This window comes from Eptesicus fuscus, chromosome 6 (genome assembly GCF_027574615.1).
Source record: "Eptesicus fuscus isolate TK198812 chromosome 6, DD_ASM_mEF_20220401, whole genome shotgun sequence".
In the NCBI taxonomy this organism is placed as follows: domain Eukaryota; kingdom Metazoa; phylum Chordata; class Mammalia; order Chiroptera; family Vespertilionidae; genus Eptesicus; species Eptesicus fuscus.
The window spans coordinates 48228405-48250050 of record NC_072478.1 but is presented as its reverse complement, the minus strand read 5'-3'; the positions used below and the strand labels follow the sequence as shown (position 1 = coordinate 48250050).

Genomic DNA, 21646 nt, shown 5'->3' with positions numbered 1-21646 from the left:
TTACATTTGAACACCTCAAAATCACATAATTAATTATATTCAGTTTCAATTACAATTACTCATTGATCCAATCCTTGTAGCATAACACTGCTGGGTGTCACATAATTAGCTTATTAACTGATGTTAACTAGTAAGGTAAAAACATTCCCAAACTAGTAGTGTTAAGCCACACCCTGGGTGAGGTCACATGGAGTCTAAGGGCCACATTGCAAATCAAAGACATAGTTTCAGTCCTAAATGGTTTGGCTCAGTGGATAGAGCATCGACCTGTGGACTGAAGGGTCCCAGGTTGATTCCGGTCAAGGGCATGTACCTTGGTTGCAGGCACATCCCCAGTAGGGGGTGTGCAGGAGGCAGCTGATCAATGTTTCTCTCTCATCGATGTTTCTAACTCTCTATTTTTCTCCCTTCCTCTCTGTAAAAAATCAATAAAATATATATATATTTTTTAAAAAGACATAGTTTCAGTGTTCAATTTTTGTTTTGTCTCTAGATTTTAAAACTGCACTCAAAGACGAGAGAGATCTGACCCATCTTCTTAGCTTTCAGCCAGTTTGTGTCGACTGAGTCTGGCCCTTAACTCTTTCCAAATGTGCATGCTCACAAGTTGAATGACTCTGGGGTGAGGAGAAAGGAGCAACAAACAAAAAGTCTGGCAATAAAAATAAGAGAAACTTGTTTCAGCAGCCCATGCCCAGTCTACATGGTGAGTTTCTGAGTTTATGTTCCTCTATTTTATGTTATTACTTAAAATCTAATGAGTGAATGGACTGTGGAAGGAAAAGTCTTTCAAAATAATGAGATACAGTTGCTATTTAGCATAATTTGCATTTACCCATTCATATCCAGTGTGGCTATCTGGGCGCCAAGCACTATGTCAGTTTACCACAATAAGCAAGATAATGTCCATGATAGCAAGGAATTTACAGTCGAGCAGGGAAAACAGACAAGCTAACAGGTAATTACACAGTAAACTGATGACTATTAAGATGGCGCAAGTTTGGGGTGTTTGGGAACACAAGAGAGGCCAACTCTATGGGGGCTTTGGAAAGAAGTTGCTTCAAGCTCAAATCTGAAGAACAGGAGTTACACAGACCTTATGTAAAACTCAGATGGCACAGAAAAATAAAAGGCACTCCATCTCCTAAATGAAATGACATCATGAGAATGGGTCCTTCTCGGGGTGGTGGGGGGGGGAGAATAAAACTGCTTTGAAAATTAATAAAACATGCCTAAACATACCAAGACATTCTTCGATTTTCTGATATAAAATGAATGAATTCTTAAGACTAGAAAAACTTATCACTGTTGTATATATATCTTCTTAAAGTAAAATGTGCCATCAGGCTCTGAGATATCAAAAAATAATTAGTAGTCACATGAAACAAGAATTTACTTTCCACTGGAAGTGGGGGTGGTGGGCAGCTGACATAGCATCTGTCCACCTTTCTTCCTTGGGTGCCAAAGAAAATCTGGAGGCACTTCCTGCCACATGGCAGGGAATTCAAGTAACAATCGAGGTGCCAGGCTGGTGAAATGCGCTCTTAGTCAGAGTCCACAAGGCAAACACAGACCACAGCCTAGAAATGTGCCCCAGGACATCTTGGAACAGTATCAGGTGTTAGGACAAAAAAAGAAGGCAAGACATTAAAAAAAAAAAGAAGAAAAAAAAAGAGGCAAGAGCTCATTTTGCTGAAAAGCATTCTCACAGGAGAAATCCACCACCTCATCCCCTTCTCTGACTTCTCCTGAAGTACTAGACACTGGAAGGGGATGGGCAAGTCTGACACTGTTTTTGGCTCCCATGCAGCCTTTTTGGGCATGCTAGCTGATTTCGAAGGAGAACTGTGCTTACAAATACTTGTTGAATGCACTGTTTAGTAGTGACTGCAGGATTTCTAAACCAAATAATTTTAAGTTATTTATGGTCACCTGGGGCTGGGAAAGAGAGCTATATCTGGGCCTCCTGTCTAAAACACCTCCAAAAACTAGTCCATATTAATTCTTTAACTTAAACCTTACAAAACTCCTGTTCAACTATAATTGGAAGAAAGGTGATTTTTACTCCTCAAATTTCACTTCCATCAGGCAAAAATTCACAGGACTCTCTGGCAGACAACTGTTATTCTACCAATTAGAGGGGCAGCCCAAGAGCAGAGTGGCGAGAACAAGGAAGCTCTTTCCCAGAAGTCAGGAAACCACTCTCAGCCACCCTTTCCTGGCAGCAGGAAGTTGATGCAAGGACAGGAAATAAGAAGTGATTTTCAGCTGTACAAGGAGTAGGCCTTTTCAGAGATTTTTTTTTTTTTTAAGAATTACTCCAATGCCTATAAGGGGTAAGAGAGAAGAGAATGGCATCAAATACACACACACAAAAAAAAAAGCGGGGTGGGGGGAGGGAGGAGGGCTAGTGAATCCCAAAGAGAGTTCATTTTTTAAAACACTAGCAGTTGATGACTTCTTTATACAATCCTGGCTATACACCTGGCAGCCAACACTCTCCAGCTATTCAAAGGTCATTCTTTGTTCTGAAAATCAGTATCAACTACCCGCCTGGTGATACACTAGCTCCTGAAATGGTGCAACACAAAGAACATGAAGGTACTACTTCACAGCCATATAGTTCACGCCCAAAATGAAACAAATAGGCGAATGAAAGCTACAGCTAAATAATCCTAGCAGGAGGCAAGGACACTTGGCCTGCAGGTAAGCAGGAAAAAAATCTCATGGGCTCCGGGAATGTCAGTCACAGTGAACCTTAGGCTGCATCCCGTCCAGCCCCTCACTTTATAGTTAAGGCTCAAAGAGAGGCACTCACACAACACTGGTGAAGGCCACAGCTACCACACGCCAAGGAAGAGGGGAAGAAATGTGAATAGGACTATGAAAAGTCAGTCTTGCCTGGTTGGCATGGCTCAGTTGTTAAGCATCCATCTATGAACCAGGAGGTCACAGTTTGATTCCCAGTCCCCCAGTAGGGGGTGAGCAGGAGGCAGCCGATAGATGTTTCTCTCTCAATGTTTCTCTCTTATGGATGTAGCTATCTCACTAACCCTCTCCCTTCCTCTCTCTCAAATCAATAAAAATATGTATATTTTTTAAAGCCAGTCTTTCTAGACTTTTCAAAGGAAAAGAAAAGCCACTAAAGATCTGTCTTAACCTATATTCTTACTTTTCTTTCAATTCCACTTAGGAACCACTGCATTTTACATTCTAATAATTACTGGTGCAATGGGATTAAAATACTGAAACAGCATGGCCAAACGTGCTGGGTAATCCCAGCTACATTTTTTTCCCAAAGACTAAATGAAAACCTGCTTATTGAAAATGTTGTCAGAGTAAGACTAGGAAGGAAGCAAATCAAACATCCAATATTCATTTTAACTTTTTCTTGTCCCTCTCTCTTCAACCCACTCTCCACCCAGAAGCCAGTGTGCTCTTTGCAAAATACAACTCTGATCATGTCACATCCCTGCTTAAAATTCTTTAATGGCTTTCTCCCAGGAACTCCTGATTAAGAACAAAATGCATAAGGTCCTAAGAACGCTGGCCCTCACCTACCCACGCAGCCTCCTCTCTTGCCATGACCTCCTGGCCATCTGTGCCCCAGCTGCTCCTGAGTCCTCCAGTGAGGCCAGCTCCCGCCCATCATAGACTTGAGCACTGCCATTCCCCAGCTAGAACACAGTTCTCTAATCTCTCTCACTCCATCTGGACTTTATTTCCTTACCTCTATTTCTTTTCAGATCTCAGCACAATTATGCCCATCTTCTCAGGGAAGCCTTCCATCATAGCCTTGTTATCTGCCTCCATATCCCTTCTTATAGCACTTACTGCCACTGGAATTATTTATATGATTCTTTGACTGATTAATGCCTGCTTCCTACAGTCAACCATAAGCCCCATGAGGACAGCAACCATGTCTGTTTTGGCTCACCATTGCATTCCCACCAGTAGATAAAGTTATTAACTCTTTAATTTAATTAAAGAACAAATGAACAAACAAGACATAGCACAGAGACATTAAGGGAACGTTTAAGTCACTCCCTTTTTAGCCCAAACTTTTAAATATGTGGGGGGAAAATGTCTTCCACAAAATGCTAAGAAAACAAAACCAATACTGTTCATACATACATTAGTCTCTTAATTAAAAAAAGAAAAGCTACTCATATTTCAATCCACTTTTAAAGTCACTCTTTTCATTACAGTGACTCTTAACACATTTGAGAATTACCTAAGCAATGGGTAGGTTCCTAAAATTACTACCACCACCACCAAAGAGAGAGTTACATTCTTCTCTAAACTTTCCTTTCCATATTCTTTGTGATAACAAGTTAGGAACCCTAGACTACCACTGTCCAACAGAAATATAACACAAATCACACTTTTTTAGTAATTACATTTAAAAAGAAACAGTGAAACAAATTTCAATAATAATTCTATTTAACCCAAAATATCCAATATATTATCATTTCAAAATGTAATCAACATTTTAAAACTCATTAGTAATTATTTACCATTCTTTCTTTTTTACTAAATCGTGGAAATTCATTATGTATTTCCTGCTTACAGAACATCTCAATTCATAATAGCCACAAGGTCAATATGGCTACCATTCACACTTCTAATCAATTATTTGCTCTCTTTCCTCCTTTAAAACACTTGCAGAAAAGGCTTTTAAAAAGCAACAATGAGGCAAGAGGAGTGTATTTACTATAAACAGCTGAAAATTAAAGGGAAGACACCCATGTTTACATGTATGTTAATGTAATGATACCTTCTTAATTCGTTCATGACTTTAAAAGCTTTCTTCACGTGCCAAGGATTCACTGTCACTGGGCAGTGTTTTTCAGTACTATCATCTTTTGAATCGACAGGCTTCTGGTGACCCTGCTTTGTGCATCTGTAGATAAAAGAAAAGAACAAAAAACAGAAAAAGACTTTATTAAAGATAATTTAGGTTAGGCTTTTCAGGCTGCAATACAGATACAGTGAATGCCCCCTCCCACACTTCTTTAGACGTCTCACAGTATAGTATATGCCAATGTAGGATTAAGAGGCAATTCAGAACTTTCTGATGGTCACTATGAATTTAACAAAAAAGTGGGAAATTACCTCCCTGGTGTCAAAGCTCTGTCAAAGATGAGCACCAAAAATTCAGTAAACATGGTTCAGCAGATACCTCCAAATAAAATGCTAAGAAATGATCTCCTCTGTTGGATAACTTGATAAATGATAGAGCCAGATAAGAGGCATGTCTGACTCTCAAGCTCATCTTTTCATTAAGTTTCCACATCATTTCCTGCATTTAGCAATGAATATTTAATTTCATGTTTAAATTTATAATTTTTAAGAACACAAGGCCATATTGGTATTACTGTATAAATTATTCTTCGGAGACTTGGAAGCCAAAAAATAGCAAATAAAATCAGGGTACCTAGGAGAGGAGGTGAAATTAACTGCTAATGGACACAAGGGAACTTTGATAAAATGGCTGTACAACTTTAGAAATTTACTAAAAATCACTGAAGTATACAATTATGTGGGTGAATTTTATGACATGTAAATGATATCTCAGTAAATTCATTAAGTAAAAAAATCAGGTTACCAAATTAAGCCTTACAAAATCTCTCTCTATATATATCTCACATATATATATATATCTCACATAAGAACAGCAGGCAAACATCATTAGTTATTGTGTTTCTCTTCATAACTCTTTCCTGACACATTTCTGAAAGGCTGATTCATTTTTAAAAATACTATCTTTCACTAATTCATTCGGCAAATATTTCTTGATGGCCCACTATGTACCAAGAACTGTTCTAGGCTCTTGGAATACATCAATAAACAAAACAAAGATCCCTGTCCTCACAGAGCTTGGAGTCTACTGTGTGGAGTTGGGAGAGGGGGGAGATACACATAACAAATCATGAAAGTATGAGGCATGTTAGACAATGGAAAGAGCTATGGAAATAAGAAAAGGGGCAAGGTAAAGAGAGTCAGGAGTGCATAGTGAGACCAGGACTGGGGCAGACAGGGACAGGGGAGTGCAGATCATGTAGGGCCTCATAGGACATTTTAAGAACTTCGGCTTTTACCCTGGAGTGAAATGGGGAAGCACTGAAGAAGAGTAACACAATCCAACTTATATTTTCAAAGGATCATTTTGGCTGCTGGTTGGGAATAGTCTATATGGGTAGAAGATGAAAGGGGGAAAGCTATTTAGGAGAGTAATGCAGTGGGAGATGAAAGTCACTCAGAGCAGAGTAGTGGCAGTGGAGACAGGAGCAGTGATGAGAAGTGGCTCAGTTCTGATATATTTTAAAGGTAGTGTCAATAAGATTTGTTCATAAAATGAAAGATTTGTTCACATATGGCATGTCAAGAAAGTCAGAATGACTCCAAGGTTTTTGGCCTGAGCAACTGGAAGGACTGAGTTTTTGTTTATTGGATGGGGAAGGCTGTAAGTAAAACCGGTTTGCAGGTAAGAAGATGAAGAACTCAGTTTTAAACATGTTGGTTTTAAGATATAAGACCTTGAAGTGAAGATGTCAAAAAGATATCAGATGGATACCGGAGCCTAGAATTAGAGAGAAAAATCTAGCTGCAGCAATGTGGACATCATTGATTACCTAGATCAGAGATTTTCAACCTTATCCATCTCATGGCACACATAAATTAACTAGAGGACCAGTGCACAAATTCGTGCACGGGTGGGGAGCCTTTGCATGGCCAGCAATCGAGGCCTATTGGGGCGCTGGCCGGCCAGAGGGGAGGGTCTGCGGGAGGTTGGCTGGCCAGGGGGAGGGGCCGCGGGAGGTTGGCTGTGGGAGCGCACTTACCAATAGGGGGAAGCTCCTGCATTGAGCGTCTGCCCCCTGGTGGTCAGTGCACATCATAGCAACTGGTCAACTGGTCATTCTGGTCTTTCAGTCATAACGATCACTTAGGCTTTTATATATAGAGATTACTAAAATTCTATAGCACACCAAAAATATATTTTTTTGCCAATCTGAACAAAAAATAGGTATAATTTTGATTCATTCACATGGGATGGTTTTGTTGTGTTGGGTGTTGTCATTTTTTTTTATTTGACAATGTAACAGAAAAAGAGGCCAGTGCCCCTAACTAGTCAGGTATTGCATGTTTTTAAAATTCTTGTACCAGTTGAAAATCACTGACCTAGACCAGCGGTCGCCAACCTTTCGGACCTCACGGACCACCAGTGGTCCGCAGACCACCGGTTGGCGACTGCTGACCTAGACGGTACAGGAAGCCATGAAACTCAGGCACTCAAACATTCAGGTAACCTCCAACATGAACCACATGTTATCCTTGCTCATTCCCACATGCCCCCAGAATCTACACTGAGACAGCTGATTCTTCCAGAGCTTACCTACTAGAAGAGAGCATCAGTCCTGCTTCCCCACCATGTAAGTTTTTAAAGGGGCCTTACAAATGACTTCATGCAAGGCATTGCACCTAGTGGATGAGCCCACAACTGGAGTGCACTCTACTCCCCGTGGCCTCGTGTGTGCGTGCGTGCATGCGTGCGTGCATGCGTGTGTGTGTGTGTGTGGAATGAGTTACACCTGGCCTAAGAAAAAGAACTAGTAAGTCTAGAAGTCAAAAGATAGCAGAACATCTAGATCTGATGAGATGGCTGAGGAAATACTTTATGGTATAAGACATATTCTCAGAATGCCACCTCCTTTCTTTCTTTCGTAGAGAAAACAGTAGGAAAAAGGAGAAATGTGTAGATATATGCAACCTATACAAACTGTCTGACCATGTAACCCTGAATGTTCACATATACAACAATTTAGTAATATTTACATCAGCTTCTAGTTTAATAATTTGGAATTTACAACACAGAGAAAATATAATATTGAGGATCAGCAAACTACATAGAAAGTTTTTCAGAAAATGCTCAAAATAGAAAAGTAACTCTGCCCTAGAAAGAGTATCATTAAAAGTCAAGAATGCTTATATTTACTTAAGAAATTAGAAATTAAGACTTCTAGTATTAGAGAATTAACTTTAAGACAGCTACCACACAACCAATAATGTCTATATTGGTGCTTTCTGAAAGCTATTTTCAGCTCCCACTTTCTTTATGTATTCCAGGAACTCTACAAAGAAAAGGCTTTATTCAAATGCTTAAAGAAATAAGAAATAACATTAAAATTTTTTTAGTGTTCTCTGTACTGACAGCCACTTAAAAACAGCACCCTGCTGCACAAGTCTACATCTGCAACACTAAAGCCCTTTCCATATTTTTCCATTTCCTATGTGGTTTTGTGTTAGATGGTCTCTCATTCAGAAACAGAAATGAGAAACAGAACATTACACTTCATGTCTAAAACTACAGATATGGGAAATGAACACATACTAGGAAGCAGCTAGGTGGAAAGTAACCCTTTAAGTTATACCATTGTAAGTGCAGAATTATATCTTGTCCCTGCTTCTTTTGCTCTTCATTCTGAGAACTGTCTTCTTTAAAATATCTGGAGGAGATACTTTTCCAAGGTTTTCTGCTTTTAAGTCTTTGCCTAACTCTACATTCCATAATCAGCCTTAAAATAATCCAATGGTCTATTGTTACAAAACATACTCTAAAATAGTTGAGCCTTCCAAGGGTTTGGTTTCCAGCACACTGCTATGTTTTGTAATAGATAATCCTAAAGCCTTCTTTCAATGACTGATTCTTCTGCACATTCCCAGCTGTGGGGAAAGGTGGCTTCTCAGACCAGCTAACTTTCTAACTCTGGCTGAGAACACATTACTGATAACAACTGAATTCTCCAAGAAGAAGCAAATAGAGACTGGGCTGTCCCCTTCGAAGAGTCAAGACTCCACCATGAGGCAAAGGTTTAAACCTACGGCAAAAATTTTGAGGGCACTTTAAAAATTAGGTCCAATTTCTTTAACATGTGCATCATTTACTTGAGCACAGTGATGTCCAGTGGAAGGGGACAGAAGAATCACAATGACCCTAGCAATTTTTTCAAACTACACTTAACCATCCCACTTCGCATGAAGATTCAGGCAAGCCCTTTTCATAGGACTAAGAATGACAGCATCTCCAGGAGTAGGGGTGAATGGAGGCTATGCATAATTTTTTTTTAAGTGATGTAATGTGCCCCACCACCTACTTAACTCCCACTCCAGGACAATCATCTCAGATTGAGAACAAACACTAGAAAATATGGGTTGGTTATGTTTTTTACGCTTTCTGGCAGAAACAATGCTATAATTCATGTGAATGATGCAGCTGCAAAATTTAACGGGGGACTAGACATTTTCACATTCAGAACACAAATACTTAGCCCCTGGGTGACCACCATCTCTGCTCTCCCTTTTGCCTGTTCACCTCAAAAGCTGCAAGACTCCCCTGCCTGCAATGAGTCACCCACCATTACTCACAAATTTCTGCCCAGTTCACGTCAGCAGCTGTTGTTTTCAAAGTCAGCACCCATGCTGTATGGCTCTGAAGTTTCTCCATTACTTTATAATATCGCTTTGGTTTTCTTTGCTGTCTTCCTAGCTAAACTTGGATTCTGATGCTGGTTATAGTACTAACATTGCTTCCATACACAAGTCCAGGATATCAGAACTCTAACTAATATTTCAACTAATATGTGTCATGTCACTACAGTTTTCCAACAACATAGTCTCACATCCTTCATCTCACCCAAACAACCACCACACTATTATAAACTTTTACAGGTTGTAAAAGTAGAGGGCTTTCTCTCTTGCAAAACCCTCCGTGAGGTAGAGTTGTGGTTTCAGTTTTTGCAATTAACTAAAGGCAAAGAGAAGTGCTTTGCAAATTTCCTACAAGCGTTTAACCAGTAGACCAACTGTGACCTATAAACATATGGTGCTATTACACAAATAAATATAGCTTAAAATGTTAATGTCTGGCCCTGGCCAGTTTGGCTCCGTGGATAGAGCATCAGCGTGCAGACTGAAGGGTCCCGGGTTCAATTCTGGTCAAGGACACATGCTGGGGTGTGAGCTTAATCCCCAGTAGGGGTGTGCAGGAGGCAGCCGATCAATGATTCTCTCTCATCATTGATGTTTCTATAGCTGGCTCCCTCTCCTTTCCTCTCTGAAATCAATAAAAATATATTTTTTTAAGTGTTAATATCTACCCTGGACATGTAAGAACTTGAACTATACCTTCAATATATAGTTTTAGAATTGTATATGAAGCATCTTGTGAGATTAGCAAAACTTCCTATCCAGACACAGAACATCTTACAGACAACATCAAAATAATGCCACTGAACAGTTCAGTATAATACATATATCGCTAAAAGTTACCTTTCCGATTTCCCAGAACTGGAAAAGAAACATCTAGAAAAACTGGAAATGTCCAATGTTACTAAAATGGATTAGCCCTTGGCCTAGGCAGTTTGGCTCAGTGGATAGAGCCTTGGCCTGCAGACTGAAGGGTCCCAGGTTCGATCCTGTTCAAGGGCACATGTCCAGGTAGCGAGCTCGATCCCCATTAGGGGGTGTGCAAGAGGCAGCCAATTAATGATTCTCTGTCATCATTGATGTTTCTATCTCTCTCTCCCTCTCCCTTCCTCTCTGAAGTCAATAAAAATATTTTTAAAATAAATAAAATGGGTTAGCCCTTAAGGCAGAGTACTGAACCTATTGGTGGACAGAGGGAGGTATTACATGCCACCCCTCTTCAGCTCCCAGGACTTGGCTGTGTGGCTTTCTGGTAAGCTGTGGGGAAGCTTTGGCAGAAGGAGGTGGTTGGGATGTCTGAGGTGGAGAGGTTGATGGAAGCTGGAGCATAATTGCTCTCAGATAGAACAATAGAGCTGTATAAAGCTCTGCTTCAGTTCAATTCGGCTCTCTCTCCTTCTTTCCCTCCCACCTACATGACAAACAGAGCACAATCAGGCACTTTTTGTCCCTGACAGTGCCTGTTACCAGGAAAGGGACCAGGGTAAAAACATATCTTATGCAAGATCATTCTTATTTTAAAGAATATGTTATAAACAATTAACAAAGCACTGTCAGAGTGGGATATTTATGAGGTTCTACAAGAGGAGGAGGTTGATGAGCCATTTCAAACATTTTCATGTCTTTTATCACTCATATTTCTGATATTGTTTTGCCACTTTTCCTAGTATTGCCATCACTTGGCTGGTAAGAGAGGGCAGCAATATGACTTGGCAATTCAGTTGAATGGGCTACATTTTCCAGCGCTTGAATGCAAAGGCACTAGAAGAGGGCCAGAATCAGCTGGATGACCCGGATTGTACGCCTGCCTAAGCCAAATACTAACCAACTGACCTTGAATTAATTACTCAGCCTCTCTGGGCTTCAGACTGTTTAATTATAAAAAAGGTTTTGTTATTCCACAAATATGTCTAATATAAGCCATAACATGAAAGTCAAAGGTAATAATAACACCTCCCCCACTTACCTCAGGGAGCTACCCAAGTACTAAACACGACCGAATGTAAACAGAGTTCCGAAGAAAAATGTTAAAGTAGGGAGCTAAACTGAATATGGAGAGATATTTTTACGGATTTTATGGGTCTTCCTCATCTTTAATTGCAATAGTCAATTAAAATTATTAATAATACTCCAGATGACCACCACTGTTAGTAAATCAAGGTGGTAAGCCCTGACTAGATGCCTACTGCGTGCCCTGTACTAAGCAGGGGAAGGGATAAAAAGGAGGCTGAACACAGCAGCCTTCTCCAGTTACCATCTAATCGGGGAGGCACATCTGAAACCATCGAGGAAGGGCACAACCATACAGGTGCAAGATTACAGGCTACTAATTATAAATACCATTGGAACGCAAAGAGAGCTGGAATGAGTTGAAGGAAATAAGCAAGACTTTTTGAAGGAAATGGGGCTCCAACTCAGTTATTTTAACTGGGGGCAGGAAAAAGTCTGGCAACTCCTGGCTTGTGATAAGGCACACACATAAGATATCTGAACACATAAGATATAGCCCAAATGATGAAGGGTTGTGACTACCTGACTGAGATAGCTAGTTTTGACATCACTCTAAGATATTGGGGGGGGGGGGGGCAAATAGTAGATGGACTAAAAGGTGAGGAGAGAAAACAGAGCTCAATAGGAGAAAAATCCGGTATCACGTGATGAAATCTGTTCATTAAAATAGTAGCAGTCAGAATGGACACTTGAAACCAAGGCTCTACAGTTCCTGGAAGCTGATAAGATGTGGAGGGTGACGAAAGACAGAAATCAAAGACCACTCCAAGGATGTGGGTAGATTGATTATTCCACTGAATAAGTAGAGATGTTATAAAGGGAAATCAGTTTTAGAACAAAGATTATGAACTCAGCTTTAGAAATGTTAAATCTGAGATATGAGCTAAGAGTAGATTCAAGTTTGAAGCACAGCTCTTGAGCCCAGTCTTAAGAAACAGATGGAGCCACAACTTAGCAATTAATAGTTGATTGAAAAGAAGAAGTGGCCAAGGCCTGCATCTGTGAGGAACAGCTACTGCCAATGAACAGTAACAGAAGAGAAGCCACGGAAGACAAAAAAGTGATCCACAGAGAGAGATTAGAGACCCAGTTTCTCCTCTATGATAAGCTTGGGAAAGTAATTTAACCTCTGAAAAAAAGGTAATTATAAGAGACCTGCCCAGCCGGTGTGGCTCAGCATTTGGAACCAAGAGGTCACTGGTTCAATTTTCGGTCAGGGCACATGCCTGGGTTGCAGGCTCAATCCCCAGTGTGGGGTGTGCAGAAGGTAGCCGATGGATATATTTCTCTCTTTCATCGATATTTCTCTCTCTATCCTTCTCCCTTCCTCTCTCTAAAAAGCAATAAAAATATATCCTATATAATAAAAGCCTAATATGCAAATCGACCAAACAGCAGAACGACGGGTGGAACGACTGGTTGCTATGACGTGCACTGACCGCCAGGGGGCAGACACTCAAAGCAGGAGCTGCCCCCAGCCCCCAGGCCAGCCAAGGCAGGTGCCAGTGGGGGGGGAGGGGGGGGGGGGGACAACAGTGATTGCCCCACAGAGGGGAGGCAACCAGCAGCGGTAGTGTGGGGCAGGGCCAGCGAGCAGGAGGTGCCAGGCCAGTCAAGGCGGGGCCAGCGGGGGGCCCCGCCAGTTGCCCCACCAGTCGCCCCACAGATCAGCCCTGATCACTGGCCAGGCCTAGGGACCCTACCCATGCATGAATTTCGTGCACCGGGCCTCTAGTTTTAGATAAATAAATTTGCGAAAAACAATTTAAAAAATTATAGGACCTACACTTCAAGGTAGGTTGTTGATAAGATTAAATGAAATAAAGTAATAAAATAAAGTAAGTCACATTTAGCAACCTAAAAACTAGAGGAGAACCCAAGAAAAGGTAATGTCATGGAAAGCAAGGGCTTGTTTTTCAAGGCAGAATCAGTGAAAAGAACTGGTCCAAAAAATACATTAGCAAATGCCAAGAGTCTGAAATGAAAAAGTACATAAGACAAAGTATACTAACCCACCCACTATAGTAGTTGTGTTATATATTTGTTCCCTATCAGTTTCAACCACGAGGAAAAGGACTTTGTTTTGTTTTCTGAGTTTTTCCCAAAGCTGGGTCATAGTAGGTACCCAATAAATCTGAACAAAGCCTGAACTCTCTCATTTCGAACAGTAGATACATTTAGAATTTGGAAGAATTCTATCAAAAAGCATTCTGAAAGGCAATTTTCAATTCTTCATATCACCTTGATCTTAAGAAAGAAAGAAGTTGAATTGTTTTCATAAACACTCCTGGTGCAGTTCCATAGCAATCACAGATGAGTACATTTAGAGTCACCTTCACAAAAGCATAGTTATTAATATTTATTAAATGCCAACTAAGCGCACTAGAAAATATTAACCAGAAACAAGAGGTTTTGGGGGTTTCTGATGGGAGGTGGAGCAGTGATTTTCCAGCGTCAGAAAATTTTAAGACTACTACATAAATGCTACTATTCCAGAACCCACTTTTCAAGTTCCCAAATGCAGTTAGAAATTTTCTTTATATATTACACTTCCTTCAATACACAAGGATTCATTTGTCTTCTTTCAACATTACGTAAGTATTTTAAAGATTTTTGTCTATCATTGAGGAGGTTCACCTATCATCTGAGAGATGCCCAATTTACTTAGGACTAGTTAGACAAAAGCTAGTTCAACTCTTATAGCCAGAGGGCTATAAAAGACAAACAAATGGATAGTGGGATAACCAATGGCAAAGTTCCAAATTCAAAGGAATTGAATCTTAGAATTAGAAAGAGCATTAAAAGGTCATCTGGTCCAGTGGACCGCAAATGTCAGACTTCAATGAACTTTTAACTGGTCTGTGATAAAATGAGGGCAATGTAGTAAGTATTCATAAAACTAAATTTATTCCACTTAAGAACTATCCTTTATTCTGAGATTATGTCCTTCTTTGAATTGGAAAGGGGTACTAAAATGTCCTTTCTTTTACAAAAAGATGACAGTTGATCATTAGTTTATCAATAATTTCTTTGCTTGGCAAAACAAAAAAACAAAAAACTCAGCAATTCTATGTTGGACTTCAATTTTACAATCTTCTGCTTAAATCCCTTAGAACTCAGTCAACAAGATGTTTGCCAGCCTATGCTTGAACACCTCCAAAGTTCAAGAGTGTCCAGTGATGTGGAATCGACTGAAAAAAGGTATGGTTGCATCTGAAGCATGTTTGCTTAGTTTTGAAAAGGAAAAGCAAAAGAAACAAGGTCTGTAGAGAGAAAGTCAGCTTGTGAAAGAAGAGCCAGCAGGAAAACAAAGACCACGAAAACTGTTCAGTGAGGGGAGGTCAAAGGATGAACTGTGTCCTATACCCACTACCGAGGCTTCCCTTAACCATTAGGAAAATCCTCTCAAAAATAACTCTGAAAGTTAAAACACATAAAACATTCCTGAGGTCAGGGCTTACCCGTTTACATTTCCTTTTGTACATCTCAGTTGATGGCCGGAAACTCCTTTACTAATTTCCATCTAACTTTTAGTCGCACACCTTTCAGATTCTGAGGCACATGTCCCATGGTCATACTATCACCCAGAACTCAAAACGCAACAGCATCTAACTACTCTGTGTACCCAAGGATGCAAAAACACAATAAGCAGAGATATTAAAGCCCAATAACAATCCCTATGAAAATCAAAAGGGATGAGGAGTGGGAAAAAAGAGAAGAAATCAAAACCTGATTTCAACAAGCCCAAGGTGAAGGAACAAGGGAGCCTGGGCACAGGCGCCTGCGTTCCTCCACGACAATAAGCCAACAGGCAAGAAGGGAGCAAGGGGGGATCTGAAAGCAATGTCAAACTGACTGCTAAGAGAGAAGTACGAGCAAAAGTACCACACACAGTGCCAGACAGAGAGTCGGGCACTCTAATATTGGCAGAATGAATGAAATAATAAACAGACACTCGCACCAAGAGGATCGGAGTCCCTGGTTCCTACGACATCATCCAAAGCCCACGTCAAACATCTTGAAGCCCACGTCAAACATCTTTCTTTGCCTTAAAACCCAGGCTGCACATCTAACCTTATGAAAGGCTGAGCCCTCCCAATAACTTTCACCGGCCTCTGTCCTAGTCTAGCTCTAGCCCAGTGAGGCCCAACGAAACTGCTTCCCAAAGACTCTGCCTGCATTTCTCAAATCCAGCGCCCATGATTCAGAGCAGAAGGAAAAAACAAGTTAGTGGGAGTGGAAGCACACAGGCCAAGGGGCGGGAAGGAAGGCTATTTCTGATTTACAGAAAGGTAAACAACACTCTTAAGGATTCTGGAATGGGAATTAATCCTAGTTAGACCAAGAGAAAATAAAACCTACTTGTATGTATTATTAAATGAACAGAAACAATGCAAAAGTCTCACCAACTCTGGCCACCCATGATGTAAAGAAGTTTTAACAATGCTTTCATCGCTGCGGGCATTCCGGGTTTTCCATTACCTCTCAGCCTATCATTGTTAAGGCACTATTGACGGAGTCTCAATACCAAAGAATTGTGCAAGACACCAAAACTATGATTAGCTGATCCTTCCTAGATTCCGTTTATCAACATTTGCATGCAAACATCTATTTCATTTTTTTTAAAAAATTACAGTTTACATTCAGTATTGTTTTTTTTTAATATATTTTTATTGATTTTTTTACAGAGAGGAAGAGAGAGGGATAGAGAGTTAGAAACATCGATGAGAGAGAAACATCGATCAGCTGCCTCCTGCACACCCCCCACCGGGTATGTGCCCGCAACCAAGGTACATGCCCTTGACCGGAATCGAACCTGGGACCCTTGAGTCTGCAGGCCGACGCTCTATCCACTGAGCCAAACCGGTTTCGGCTTCAGTATTGTTTTGTATTAGTTTCAAATGTACAGCATAGTGGTTAGACCATCATACACTTTACAAAGTATCCCCCCAACCCCCGGTTATTTTTTATTATTTATATTTAAATCATTGTTTATGTCTCTACTCCCTCCCTCCAGAGCCTGCTTTTCCACGCGCATTTTTTTTTTCAAAGAAAGGATGGGAGAGGGAGAGAGGGATAGAAACATCAATGATGAGGTTCATCCATAGGCTGCCTCCTCCATGCCCCCCACTGGGTATGTGACCACCAGGTTCGTGGGTCAATACTCAAACACTGAGCCACACTGGTAGGGCTTTCTCTTTCCTTTAGGTCCCTCTGCTCAAAAAGCAAAAAGGGATTGTAGAGAACTAATATAAAGGGGGCAGCTTTGCTACAGAAAACATCTACGTGGTTTATTGTACATACTGTGTGTTGTCTATACACAAGTAGCAATCGCTGCCTTCAGTGCCTCTAAGCCTGGACGTAACTTGTGCTGGTGCTATGCTCACGCTGCTGATGTTAACAATCCACCATCATGTTTCCTAGGAATCAGGAGCTTTCCTGAACCTGCTAAGGGACAAAAGCAGACCCCAAAGCCCTCAAAGCCACAGTGATCATGAAGCAACTGAGCCCTCATTTCTATCAGCCCAGGAGGGTCAATTCAAGAGGCTTATCATCTGCTCCTTAGATCCCCATGACCTGTTCCACTCAAGCTAAAATCCATAAGGCACTTTTAAAAATTGTAATTCCAGAATCCTATTAGATTTCCTAAAAGGGTTCAGCATCAAAAGAATTATTCAGCAGAAGCCCAATATCCATATTGTGGCCGGAATGCTACCAAATAATCACAAGAGGCGGATGAGGCACAACTGCCATGGAATGAAGCTGGCAAAAAATCGAGGTAAAAAAAAAACAACACGGCAAGACTCCATGGATAAACTCTCATGAAAAGGTAAGCCGTTCTTCAGAACGAGGTGTGTCTGCGGTTTGAAAAGTCAGATTCAAGGGGCTCCTGTTCCTTCAGAAAGGTTCGACAAAGGGAGGCACATCAAATGTGAAAATGTCAGAACTCGGAGATTTATAGTTCACTTTCACCAAAACGTTCTTTAAAAATCGTGTACTCCATAATGTAACATCTTCCATATAATGGTTCAGCTGTGATTATTCCTAAGAAGTAATTCTGTTGTAGGTCATCTTGAATGAATCTGGGTACCAAGAAAGAAAAATAAAAAAAAAAAAGACACCTGTGCCTGGCAGGTCGCTACACCAGGGATGTGTCCAGGGTACCAGGGAAACAGAGGATGCTCTGGTTTCTGGGTACAGTGCTCTGCAGTGCCAGGTAAAAGAGGTCACATGCCCTGAAACAGCCGAACGGCTCCCTCGGCGATGTAAATGCTCCCTCAATTAATTTTACTAGAAATTCGGGGAAGCAAGCCACCGAAGATCATCAATTCACTGAGACGCCGGCGTCTGGTACTTCCCAGGACCCTTTGGCCGGCGGACTCGCGAGCATCCTCACACCTCCATCCCCGAGGAAGGGGTGGGCCAGCTGGGCACCGGCAGCCCGTGCATCTCAGGGAGCTACACACGCGGGGCAGAGTCCCCCAACACAGCCCCAACCCCGAACCTCCCCTTCGCTGGGCACCGGGAAGACCCTTCCCAGGAAACCCCTGGGCAGCGTTTTAAGTCACCGCCTGGCCAGGCTGAGTTTCCGTCCGCGTCCGCCTCAGGACTGCGGGAGCCGCGCCTCGTCACGCCCCGCCGGCTCCCACCTCCCGCCGCCCCCGGCGTCGGCTCCCCGGCGGCTCCCGGCGGTCCAACGCCGGCGAGCACCCGGCGGCCGACCCCGAGCAGCGCCCGCGATCGGCGACACGCGCCGCAGCGGCGCCCTCATCCGCAGCGGCACAGCCCGCCCGCCCGCTCACTCACGCGGGAGGCAGCGGCGGCGTCTCCATGGTGGCTCCTCTCGGGCTTCAGAACGCAGGCACCGACCGCCGCCGCCAGCACCATTCCAGCCGCGGACGCCGGCACTGCCCGCCCGCCGAGCCGCGTTCCATCCGCCCCGGGCGGGGAGCCGCTCGCCTCACCGGGCGCCACCACCTGCGGCGGCGGCCCCCGCGGCCATGGCCCGCTCGGCCGGGCGCGCTCCGTCTGACTGCGCGGCTCCCGCGCTCGCCCGAGTGCGGGGCGGCGGCGGCGACGGTGGGACGGGCGGGCGCGCGGGCTCGGCCACTTCCGGGTTCGGCCCCGCCGGCGCCGGCGCCGTGACGGGACGGCGGTGCGGCCTCCCGCGGCGGCCGGGGACCCCTCCCTCGGCGCCTCCTCTTCCTCCGCCTCCTGCAGCTGCTGGGGCGGCGCGGGCGTGCCCGGCGCGGGCCGGCGGGGCGGGGAGGGGCGGGGCGGGACCGGGGCGGGGGCGCCTGCAGTGGGTGCTGAGGGTCCCCGGGCGGGAAGCTAGGAAATGGGAGGTGGGGTGTTGTCTGTGCAGGAAAAGGGCGCCCGAAAGCACAGCATAATCGCGCTCGCTATTCGCTGATTGCTCGGCTTCACACGCTTGTTCACATGATTCTCTTCTGAGCTGAGCCTCTGCCCAGGGAGGTGGGAAGGCTCAGCATAACCAACCAAAAATCCTTTACAAATGGTGACACTGAGGCAAGAAGAAATGCATTTGTCTATCTCGTGTCCCAGGCCTCCTTCCTCAGCAGATGGTCCACTCGGGTGAAGTGAGCACCTCCTCAGCGAGGTTTCCATACCAGGGATACCAGGGAGAGCAGAACCAGGTCTGTCCAGGTCTGTGAGTGTGTAAAGCTGGCCATCTAGACCGATAAGAGAGACAAGAAACGACGCCTACTATGAAGAGGGAAGAGATGGGATGCTATTTGAGGAGTGCTCAGGGAAGGCCTCTCAAAAGATACCCTTTAAACAGAGATGACATCAAATGAATCTTGAGTAATGCAGAGACACTCGGGGCCTAGGGAAGAGCAATGCAGAGACTCCTAGGCAAAATCTTGCCTGGCCTGTTGAGAAAAAATGGAGAACAGTGTAGCAGGTGGATCTTCAAGTACGCCCGCTGGGCAGCAACAGTATCTGGGAACATGTTAGAAATACGAGTTCCCCAAGCCCACTTCAGATCTGCTGAATGGGAAACTCTGGGGGTGGGGCCCAGCAGTCTGCGCTGTAACCAGCCTTCCAGGTGATGCTGATGGCAGCGAAGGTTGGAAAGTCTGGAGTGGCTGAAGCACAGTGAGGACAGAAGAAGGTGGGCGGAGATGGTGTGGGAGGAGAGGTGAAAGATTACATAGGCTTTATAGGAAGCCGTAAAGGATTTGGCTTTCATTGAGAAAAGAAGCAACTAGGACGTTGTGAGCAGCTTGATCTGATGATTAAAAGGATGGCTTTGCTGCAATTTGTTTTAAACTATTCTACAAAAAAAGTGGGGGAGGGAATAGAAAAAAAGAAGATAGGCAAAATGTCAATTTTGGATGCTGTGTGATGGGTGCATGGAGGTGATCACCATTTATGTGTGTTTCAAAAGGTGCATAAGGCCGAAACTGGTTTGGCTCAGTGGGTAGAGCATCAGCCTGCGGACTGGAGGGTCCCAGGTTCGATTCCGGTCAAGGGCATGTACCTTGGTTGCGGGCACATCCCCAGAAGGGGGTGTGCAAGAGGCAGCTGATCGATGTTTCTAACTCTCTATCCCTCTCTCCTCCTCTCTGTAAAAAATCAATAAAACATTTTTTAAAAAGGTGCATAAGTTTTATGTGTTTTTTTTTTTTTTAATGACTGCTTGCTATATGAGCAACATATGTAGGGAAGCAAGAGAGCAAGCAAGGAGATTAGCCTGGTGGGATGGAAAATAAGCATGACCTGGAATTAAGTCAGAGTGATGGAGAGGAGTGGTCAGATTCTGATTCTATTTAAAAGATAAAGCACACAAGAATTGCTGATAGATTAGCTATGAGTATAAGAGAAAGAGCAGAGTCAAAGATGATCCCAAGGGTTTGGTCTGGGCTCTTGGGAGAGTGGAGTTGACATTTACTGAGATTGGGAAGATAGAGAAGAAACAGATTTGGGGCGTGGGGGGCGATGGGAAGGGAGTATTTGTACACTGATTTAGACATGGTAAATTCGAGATGCCTATTACACATCCATGTGAAGATAGGTATAGACAGATAGGTATCTGCGGTGGACTGAAATGTGTAGGTTGTCAACATATAGGTAGTATTTAAAGTCAGGGACTGGTTGAGATCAACTAGATAATGTATCCGGAAAAAAGAAGAGAACCAAGGAGTGAGCCCGGGGCACTCCAACATTGGGACAAAAAGATGAGGATTCAGCAAAGCAGACAGAGAAGGAGCAGCCAGAGGAGGATCAGAAGTGTCTTGGTGGCCTAGGCTTACATTTAATCAGGCATCTCAACTGAGCAATTTGAAAATGTTAATTAATCTACACTGAGCTTTTGTTGTTTTCTGAAAAGACAGTGAGGAAACCTCTGGCTTTGAGACATGAGCAGGCCTGCCTAAGATTCCTAGCAATTTATGAGGCCAAAGTTTCCATTTTCATCTTTGTGTGGGCCAAGTAAGTCCACAAAACTGGCGCTTGGCCAGATGCAGCCTCAGCACTTCATCCTGTCTCACCATCCACAACAAAAATGCTTGTCAGGATGAACAGAAATCATCTGTGGGGGGGGGGGGGAACTTTTCATACGTCTTCTTTTGTGTGTCAGTTCACCATTTTCTCAAGTAAAGAACGCAGATGATTAGGAATAGATACCCAAGGTCACCAAAAATGTCTTACTTTTATTTCCTTTGGCATAAGAACTGATTGGACAGATACAGGTGTTTGACCTCTCGATGCTCAGGTTATTAACTCCACCTACCTACTAATTATTCTTTAGATGAGTTCTTCCCTCCCCATTGAGGAATGAGATCTTAGAAAAGTCCATCTATTTCCATAAAGTGAAATAGAATAATTCCTTAGGTAAATTAGTAACCATAACCTAAAGCTAATGTAAGTAGCCAGGATATCAGTTGTGAAAAATGGGGGAATAAATGGTGATGGAAGGAGACTTGACTTGGGGTGGTGAGCACACAATTCACTATACAGATGATGTGTTATAAAATTGTACCCCTGGAGCCTATGCAATTTTACTAACCGATGTCACCCGATAAATTGAATAACAATAAAAAGAAGATGGGACCACACAGAGGGACAAGTCCATGACAGTAGCTGATGGCAAAAATTACTTAGACTGAGTTGAGATCAGATG

At 43.0% G+C, this 21646-nt stretch overlaps 1 protein-coding gene across 3 annotated transcripts in view; it reads right to left on the bottom strand.

Moving 5' to 3' along the window:
- KLHL2 (kelch like family member 2) overlaps window positions 1-18595 on the bottom strand; it is an 82793-nt gene extending 64198 nt beyond the window's left edge. For 2 of the 3 annotated variants that reach the window (XM_054717668.1, XM_054717670.1), the window contains exons 1-2: window positions 18307-18595; window positions 4778-4903 (exon numbers count right to left, since the gene is read on the bottom strand). In XM_054717668.1, the coding sequence (XP_054573643.1) occupies window positions 4778-4903; window positions 18307-18332 (152 nt within the window). In that variant the 5' untranslated portion in view covers window positions 18333-18595. The remainder of the gene's footprint in view (window positions 1-4777; window positions 4904-18306) is intronic. The other variant, XM_054717669.1, reaches the window with a different exon arrangement.
- Window positions 18596-21646: the final 3051 nt, after the last annotated feature.